This window comes from Sceloporus occidentalis, unplaced genomic scaffold (genome assembly GCF_023333645.1).
Source record: "Sceloporus occidentalis isolate IW3139 unplaced genomic scaffold, rSceOcc1.0.p SCAF_40, whole genome shotgun sequence".
NCBI lineage: Eukaryota > Metazoa > Chordata > Lepidosauria > Squamata > Phrynosomatidae > Sceloporus > Sceloporus occidentalis.
The window spans coordinates 1532800-1542423 of record NW_028317020.1 but is presented as its reverse complement, the minus strand read 5'-3'; the positions used below and the strand labels follow the sequence as shown (position 1 = coordinate 1542423).

Genomic DNA, 9624 nt, shown 5'->3' with positions numbered 1-9624 from the left:
AAGTTATAAGTCGCCATGCTCACTCCTAGGCCACCAAACATTGGAAGGTTTGCAGCGAGACCTCTCTCAGGTCATCAACGTAACAAATGGAGTAAAAAAGAGCTTTCTTCGAGTGCACATTTTTGACAGTAGATTCTGCAGTAACTAAAAAAACATTTTCAAACGCTTAGGGCCCTTCATTGAGTTGGGGACGCATGACAATTTTGGTCATTTTTTATATATTTAATGTATATAAGGTCTAATTAGAAAAAAAAACGGAAAAATTGAGTAAAAAACGACAAATAATGCCAGTTACTTCACTTTTCCATTTGCAGTTGGTGCAAATCTGATTGGACGATTGTGATCGCTCTCCCCGTCCAATCCATGCAGGAGGATTAGAGGAGATCTTTTGTGTTTTATTTTGATGGTTTTTTCATTTATTTTGTTGCATTTGAAAGAAAGAGGGGTGTACCTGTTCTCATGTACAGTTGAAATGTTCTTTACCTATACAGACCTTGTTGTTCCATTCGCAACAAAAAATAACGTTTTAATAAGCAAATTTAGTTTATTATTTACTGAATAAGCTGTACTTTTATCCCAAGCATGATACTTTTATATACCCTGCATTTCCTGTTCCCAGTTTAACAAAATAATTTTACATTTGTAAAACTATTCCACACTGCATTTTTTTTCAATTTTTCTAAAAAAATAAATAAAAATCAAAATTTCCCTGTTTTTTTTCCATGGCTTCAAAACTTAGGTCCAATACATTAAAAATGTTACCACATATTCAACAATGTGGCTCTAACAATATATCCCTAAATTATGACTTATTCTGTTAAAGGTGTTGTTCCACTAAACCAAAACATTTGTTGCACTTTCAGATATTGTAAGTAAAGCAGAAGTATAGTTTTATTCTGATTTTCCCCTTTTCACTGTAGGTTTAATTAAAAAAAATAACTGAAAAAGAAATGTCTCTACCTTTTTTGACTGAAACCAACCAGTGCATTCTTTTGTGCCAGATGATAATTATGTGTTTCCAGCAAAAATAATAATGAATAAGGTTTAGGTATTCAACAGTTCTGGAAATAAACATTTCTAGAGCCACGTTGAGTTACGAAAGTGTTAAATTCCACAGAGTTGGTAGAAAAGCATCTAGTTAAAATATTCCATCTTCTGTCCTTCTGCCTCCGGCCATACCACTCACCCTATACTTACAATAGTCAAATTGTTACACAGTGGAACCTATGATTTATTAAAGGGAAAGGCTGATCTAGAGATGGAATTAATGTATTTTCTGGATAATAAAACTCAACTTTTTCAGACAAATGGTGCCCTAAAACAACCCCATATTTTATGTACAAAGTAAAACCCAATGCATTAGAGCTTTCCCAGAATCACCTTTGGAAAAATAAAATAAGCCATAATGGCCAATGTAGAAATCATGATACACTTTGCTATTGGTATCTTACAAACTGTGACAGTAAAGGAAAAAGTGCTCACCTTTCAGTTTTGTATTGTAAAGACTAATGTCCTGTCATACATAGCCTCACCATCATCATCTGTGGCTTCTTCTTCTTCTTCCTCTCTGGCTATACAATAAAGCATACTGATATAATATAGATAGATGATAGATAGATATTACATGAACATTATACTTCATTAGGATTTCCGACCAACCAACTTTTAGTATAGAAAGGGGAAGCACAATGGAAAAAATAAATATTTTCTATTGAGCAGTAAATAAAAAATATAAACAACAGGGTAGAAACAAAAGATCAAAGCTAGGGCTGCACAACTTATAAAAACATAGAACTTGACGGCAGATAACAATTATTCCTACCATCCAGTCTGCCCAATTGTAGAGACTCAAACATTAATTGGACTTTTGTAGCGTCTTAGATTCAGGATATCTTTATGCCTATCCCACACATGTTTAAATTCCGTTACTATATTAGCCTCTACCACTTCTGCTGGGAGACTGTTCCATTTAAACCCAACTTAACCCCAGTCCATGAGGGCCACAATTTTTGTATAACCCACCTTGAGCACAGGCAAGAACTGGAGCTGCACAATGATTTACTGGAACCGTTATAAGCAAAAACATCTCTAAGCAGAATAATATCACACACGGTGGGGGTTACGGGTTATGTATAAAAAGCGCTTGTGTGTGCAAAAATGTAAAGGGAATCACCAAATGGAATATTCTCATTGATAAGATCACTTTTTAAACTCTCCACCCAAACTTGGAACCACCATCAGAGACTGTAAAATGCCACCATCTAGTGATTTCTATCGGCCATGGGTTTGTTTCTATGCTTTAATTGACTGTATAAGCGGCAGGCAGCTTATATCAGCTTTATCATGAACCATCGCATGCCAATCCTTACAAATAAGTAAATGCTGCATTTGCTGCCGATCTTTTAACCAATAACATAACAGTCTGTAGTAGTCAGACTGTTATGGTCACTAATCAGTGCAGATGTCAAAGATTTACACATATACTCTGCAAAATGAGCCCCTACATACATCTGTCTATAAAATATATTTGCATTGCACGCTGGTGTATTAATATTTGGGACAAATTTACATCCTATTATTTTTAGTGCCTTGATGTGATGTGCAGTTACAGGTCACAGAAGGAATGCTATGGGAATTAATCCTTTTGCTGTCACATTATAGGCCCGTGTTACCCTCTTTGGCGGGTTAGCATCGATAAATAATGGCTTATGTAGGAGGAGGGGTTAGTGATGAAGGGGTGTCTGACCTTAATAGGGGTAAAGGGGTCCGAGGGATTCCCCAAAACAACCACTCCCGGCAGCAACCAACACCTGTCGGCTCCCGTCGGACTGTTGTCCTAGTACACCAAGTAATGGCGGAAGTTTGGCAGTGAAGACGAAACAAGGACTGGAAGCGTGGAGCACGAGAAAAAGGAAGTCATCTTTGTATTTGGTAATATGGTTACATGTACTGTGGGTAATAGATGATTGTTCGCACAGGCTATCACTTCCAGTTAAAGCAGCCTCGCGTTTATCGTGACACATAATCCCGATATAAAAATAGAGTTAACATCTTATCTAGGCCATCGTTACACGTACAGTGCTACAGCTCATGCGATAGCAATACGTGTATCATTGTTCTATATATATAATGTGTATGTATGGAATATTCATTCGGTTGCACCCTTGTTAAATTTGTTTTTTTATGGGGCATGTTTTTCTTTATTGTTTACCCACCCCCTCAAATAAGCTGTGCCAGCATTAAGCATGGCTGCCCAGATTCTAAGCCTTCTACTCGGCTGTTCCGCCTTAGACAGAAGAGTCGGAAGTGCGTCATTAAGAGTCGGAAGTGCCTTGTGTGGTCTGGGTGTATCCCGTTTTCTGGCCTGAGGGAAGTTTATCGGGTTTGATGGTGAGTGGCGCAGAGTCTGTAGATTCACGCGTTATGAAATGTTATAAGGCAGAGTGTGATACTAATTTAAAGAGTATTAGCCTGGTATGAGCGAAAGCAGCCTGTATAGAGAAAATGCCTATTTTAACACTTTCAGTGCCATGGTAGTATACATATTATGTTGCTAGCCCCCTGTGAGGAAAGATTTGTATTGTGGGAGCGCACGTAGGCTTACCTCGGGTGCCCGAGTGCACGAACATACAGAAATACAGGGCTGCGTGTCCTTAGTGTCGTGATATATTGTTCAGTATCTTCAGGGACCCAGTATAAATCCATGCAGAGGCTTGCTTATGGTATATGCAAGCCTCTTTTTAATAAGCACATGTTATACCTTTTTCAACTGGAATACCCGCTTTATTATTATTGCTTTGTATAGCGCCGTCATATCCCGCAGAGCTGTACAAAGCGTAGACAGGACATAAGTGATATATAACATAACAATTTGACTTACAGAAATAACAGGTGAGCAGGGCCCTGCTCAAACCCCGCTTACACTCGTGAGCTTTTCCATCTATACCAAGACTTGGAACAACACTCGTCCATATCTCCTAGGAGTATAGAAAAAAAGAATTCCAGGGGCCACGTAACTAAATGCTGGTACTTCAGTTTTACCTCTTATATTTATCTAAGGTTGTATCTAATGTTGACCTCTATGGATGGATGGCATCCCTTCTTGGTCTTTTATTGTCTATGGATTCTATACGGATGTGTCCAGCACGCACAGTGGAAGACTTACAAATCATGGGCCTAATTATAACATTGGATTTGTGTGCTGTTGTAGCAGATCGTTTTTGCTTCTCTTCATATGACGCAAAAGGGGTACATACTGGAAATATCATTTATCTAAACGCCATGCATTAACATTGCTGTGTTCTGTTTTTTTTTTTTATTTCCCCCCTCTTTTGTACAGGAAGAAATGTCGGGAGATAGCGTGGTGAGCTCCGTGGTGCCTCCAGCTACAGCCCGCACCACTTCCTTCAAATGTGCTAGCACGAGTTCTAAATATGTGAAGTTGAACGTGGGTGGTGCTTTGTATTACACCACTATGCAGACGCTCACCAAACAGGACACCATGTTGAAGGCCATGTTCAGTGGGAGAATGGAGGTGCTCACAGATAGCGAGGGTAAGTGCCTGTGTCCAACAATTTCAAATGCAGTGTGTGTGGTGAGTACTGGGACACATTATTTGTAATATTTTGATTAGAGATAATACAAAAGGTCGCAAAGATAAGGTGTGTGTCATTTTGCAGATGTGACAAAAGAGGGTAGAACTTCCTGGTGGAAAAGGCCAAATAGTTAATGATGGAAATTAATTTAATAGCTTGGTGGAAAGAAGATGGATAATATGTGATAGAAACATTTAAGAAAGTGCAAGTCAGGAATATATTTTAAAGGCGTTGGGCAAGAGGTCATATTCTCAAACTATAGGGTCTGAGGCTTACGTGTAATGTGTGGCAGTATTGCGTCCCATGTGTCGCCTACAGAAGTTAGTTTGCTAGGAAAGTCCCTCGTCCTGGGGGGGGGGGGGGGGAAACACATCTAGACTGTTTCATGCTGATTATCTGATTTATTGCTTTTTTAACCACTAATTTTACATGAAATTGGTAGGGAAGTAGATGTATGTCTAAATAACAATAGCATAATATCTTGGGTTCTCTACTTTTCAGGAACATCTGTTTTATGTAGATGGTTTTTAAGATTTGTGAGTGCTCTTTAAGTTGGAGACTCAGAATATCAAGTTTGGAAAAAATATTTGTCCGGTAACTGCCAAAATCAATTAAAGAATAAATGACTAAAAATCCTAGTCGTGAGGTGTATCAGGACAGGTATTTTTTACCATTTGCGCTAGCTGTTCACAGTTCATCACAGGTAAAACAATGAGTTTTTATCACACTAAATGGTTACATAGTGGAATGTTGTTTCAAAAGAAAGCCCTGTACGCGTAAACTTAATGAGAGAGGGTAATTATGGTTGAACAAGGACATGTTGAAAATGCCACGATAAGGAGGTTAAAACACTAAACTCCGGTGGCAAAAACACTGTTGCTAAGGGAATGTTTGTGTATATAATGTATATAACTTGCTTTTCGTTGCTGTCTTCGGGAGAATGCTTGAAAGTTAGTACTCGATTGGTACAGTTGCTGTTTCTCTTGTAATATGTTCACATGATGACTGCAGCAGTGAAAGGATCATGGAAGGCTTTCATTTGTGTTCTGGGTGGAGACGTTCATTGTTCTTAGATATGACTTCCTTGCCACACAGTTCCTTTCCTTAAAGAGACCAATCATTCCATCCTCTTGTAATTTGTGTAATTTAATTTGAGGATTGTTACAAACGGTTGAAATGAAATATTTGCACATCGACGCATCTCTGTCCTAAAACAATAGAGCTTAATTAGGTAATCGTGTTATTCATTCTTCAAAACTGGTTAAAATGACTGATTTAAACCTTTGTTTTATTCTTAATACTTAATATACATGAATTTAAGTTAACTATTAGACTTGGCTAAAATACATTTCAAGGCCTTAATGTGACATTGTTGCCTACTATGTAAGAGATGCTCCTGTTTCAGTGTGTTTTAGTGCCTGGAGATACGTGAATTAACTGTAATCGTTCATTGAGAGGAGACCTAGGTAGTGTAACTGTGGGTTCTTCCAGTTATTGCCAGTATTAAATGATGCTTCACATTCACTTACAAACATTACAGGTTGGATACTGATCGATCGTTGTGGGAAGCACTTTGGGACCATTTTGAATTATTTGCGGGATGGTGCAGTCCCTCTTCCAGAAACGCGCAGAGAAATAGAGGAACTCTTGGCAGAAGCAAAATATTATCTGGTGCAAGGTCTGGCAGATGAATGCCAGGCGTCCCTGCAGGTAGGACTCCACGCTTTATACAATAGCGCAGAGCAGAATGCCTGCAGAAAACCATTTTAGATTCAGACTCTGCATATATTTCATAAATCCTGTAATGATAATTGCCTGTCAAAGAGTATCACGTGTCTTGCATTTTCCTCTTTAATATGTTTAATGTCTTGCACATTTGAGGTATTTCCATTCCTGCTTAATTCTGTTACAAAGTCCATCAAAGACATACTTAAATATATCCCCCCTTATCTTTTCTAACATCTATAAAACTTTGTGATTATGTTAAACTTAACATAATGAATATTGCCTTAATATGTTTTAAGGTATGTTTTAACATCATTCTATGTTTTCCAACTGACAGAACAAAGATATTTACGAGCCTTTTTGCAAAGTTCCTGTCATCACTTCATCAAAAGAAGAGCAGAAACTCATTGCTACATCAAATAAGGTGACAAATTATAAAATTCAGCTCTATACACTAGAACAAATAATATTGGTATTCTGAAGTTGTATGGTATGGATGGTAAGAACAAAATATATTAAAGGGGCATTCCAGCCGTCATAGTCCCCTGAGAACTTTGCCTTGTCCCCTTTGCAAATGCAGAATCTACCCACATGCATTTGCCATTTTTACAACCCCCAGCTATTTTCCATGCGAGAGATGCGTTCTCCCTGAATGTGATATGTGAGCTCCTGCACTGGCGTGTGTATGTGTATACATTTTTTTTGTATGTATATATATATCTCATATATCTCAAACACCTCCAACACAGAAGGAACATTGAAATAGTTGAAATGTATTCAGGTTTGTGAAATAAGAGAAAATAATTCCAGCGTTCCTCTTGCATAAGACAAGGTTCTGAGCTTGTAAAATAAATAAAATTGTCAGAAGCAGGTATGGCTATTATTCCAGGATGTGTTTAATCGTAATTTGTTTAATGTATTCCTTATCTCTCTTGCAGCCTGCAGTCAAACTGCTCTACAACAGAAGCAATAACAAGTATTCCTACACCAGGTATGTGCAAGCTTCGTTGTGCATGTTCTAGGAAGGTACACGGCCATGCAATATGACTTCAGACAGCATGTTAGGCCACCAACCAAGTAAATTTGGGAAAATAATATTTAATGGCAATCATTTGATCCCCTTTCTGGATGTTGTTCTTGTCTCTGGGGTCTACTCACTAAAGGGAAAGTTGACAGAAGAGTTTGCAGGAGGCAGTGCTTTCACCTCCCTCATGGCACTGTTCATTAAGTGCCAACACAGGCAGGTTTTTCCAGCTAAAAGGACTGAGCTGGCCCTGTGCAATGTATAATTCAATGTTTAAGGACACCTTGGAGAGATCACACTGATTTAATTATACATAATACAGGGCCAGTCAAGCTAATCCTGCAGCAGAAGCTTACTGGATCAGCTCTTCATAATGTATAGTGAAGAGAAGGCATTAAAACAACTCTTCAGTCAATTCTTTCTTTAGTAAATAAACCCCATGCAACAGAGATCTTGATATGTTAGAAATAGCCACCAATAAATTGAAACCCTCAAACACAATAACCAGTATATACAAATATAGTAAAAAAACATTTTCCTTGAATTCACTTTTTAATAAACATCTATTTTCTTTCTTCCCTTGCAGCAACTCAGATGACAACATGCTTAAAAACATAGAACTGTTTGACAAGTTGTCCTTGCGGTTTAATGGTAGGGTCCTGTTTATTAAAGATGTGATTGGGGATGAGATCTGTTGTTGGTCCTTCTACGGACAAGGCCGCAAAATTGCTGAAGTTTGCTGCACATCCATTGTGTATGCTACAGAGAAGAAACAGACCAAGGTATGTTGTGGCCTTCAAAATAGTGGCAAAATAATATTGTGGAAATTTTAGTTGAGCTTGGAATGACTTTTGTGTTGCCTATTTTCAGATAATACTATTGAAGAATTAGATGTCAAGGCGATATGCCTGAGCAAGCATTCTGACCTTCCCAGAGGATACTATTAGTCCTGGAGTAACACAATAGAACACATGATTTTTTTTGTCAGGCTAAAGCCCACAAGCCACACGATATGTCCTAGAGAGTATTCAGTTAATGGACTGTGGCCTGATTAACTATCCAAGGGCTTATGCTGGCCCCCTGTTTTGCTTGACGCCTCCCTGGGCTCTTGAATATCACATCATTTAATTTATTAGTAGCTGCTAAATAGTTTTTTTTTTTTTTTTTTTTCAGCCTTGTCTCTTGCTAGCTACTGATAACATTTTATTGTTCACTTAGGTTGAGTTCCCTGAGGCACGCATTTATGAAGAGACCCTTAACATTTTACTGTACGAGGCCCAGGATGGACGAGGACCTGATAACGCCCTCCTGGAGGCCACAGGTGGAGCAGCAGGGCGTTCACATCACCTCGATGACGATGAAGAGCGTGATCGTATTGAACGAGTCAGAAGAATCCACATCAAAAGGCCAGATGACCGAGCTCACCTCCATCAATAGGACTAACTTGTTCATTGTCATTTCTCCGTCCAGACCAGAGATCTACCTCTCCTCATTTAACCCCACGTGTGTGCGAGAAGGCGAGGAATAACTGCTGACGTGGTTGTCTGTTATACATTTTAGGGGTTCAATTCCACAATTGGCCGCTTCAACTTAGTGATTTCTGAATCACTTTTAAGGGACGCCGACGTACGTTAATGTATTTTTGTTTTTCTTATGGATTTTCCTAGCCCTAAATTTCCACCTGATGTTTGTATGTTCATATGTGTGCTGATGGATTTGAGAACATTTACAAATCCGTGTCTAGACTCAGAAGCTCTGTTGCCTTAACAATGCATTGGTTCATGTTCCAGGATATTTTTTTTGTACATAGCGCTTAAACAGTACTACTGGCCATTTGGTGTGTATGAAAATTGCCAGTAAGCCCCTCAAGTTCAGATGAAGATAAAATGACCAGCAACCCAAGCTGCCTTACATACAAATGTTATGTGAATGATATTTCTAAACTTTGGAGACCAAGGCCCTTCATTACATAGCATTATTTCAAGTACATGCTATGGCCGTAACGGTTACTGCTGCTTAGTGTTTCTGCAGACTTACACCTGGGAATGAGACTTATCTCAACGCACCTTTAAATATTTCAGTACATTTTTATGGTAGGGCTAATATATATTTTAATATATGTATTTTTGTGTTTATAAGCATTTTCACATCTATTTGTGTACACAAACATTATTTATACTGTATTTTTTTCCTTCCCTCTTAAATAAAATACAGATGTAAAAAGTTTTTTTCTTTTTGAAAGTTTTTAAAACTAACAGCACATGACTTGTATAGTAGAAA

At 38.2% G+C, this 9624-nt stretch overlaps 1 protein-coding gene across 2 annotated transcripts; it reads left to right on the top strand.

Annotated features, from left to right (window-relative positions):
* Positions 1-4345: 4345 nt before the first annotated feature.
* On the top strand, positions 4346-8781 carry LOC149290188 (BTB/POZ domain-containing adapter for CUL3-mediated RhoA degradation protein 3-like). 2 transcript variants are annotated; one of them, XM_089489509.1, is made up of 6 exons: positions 4346-4553; positions 6136-6305; positions 6658-6744; positions 7259-7311; positions 8000-8126; positions 8563-8781. In XM_089489509.1, exons 1-6 carry the CDS (start codon positions 4346-4348, stop codon positions 8779-8781), a joined length of 864 nt encoding a protein of 287 aa, XP_089345635.1. The 2 variants fall into 2 exon arrangements, with proteins under 2 accessions (XP_089345635.1, XP_089345634.1); XM_089489508.1 differs by having other exon boundaries at positions 7931-8126.
* The last annotated feature ends 843 nt before the right edge of the window (positions 8782-9624 follow it).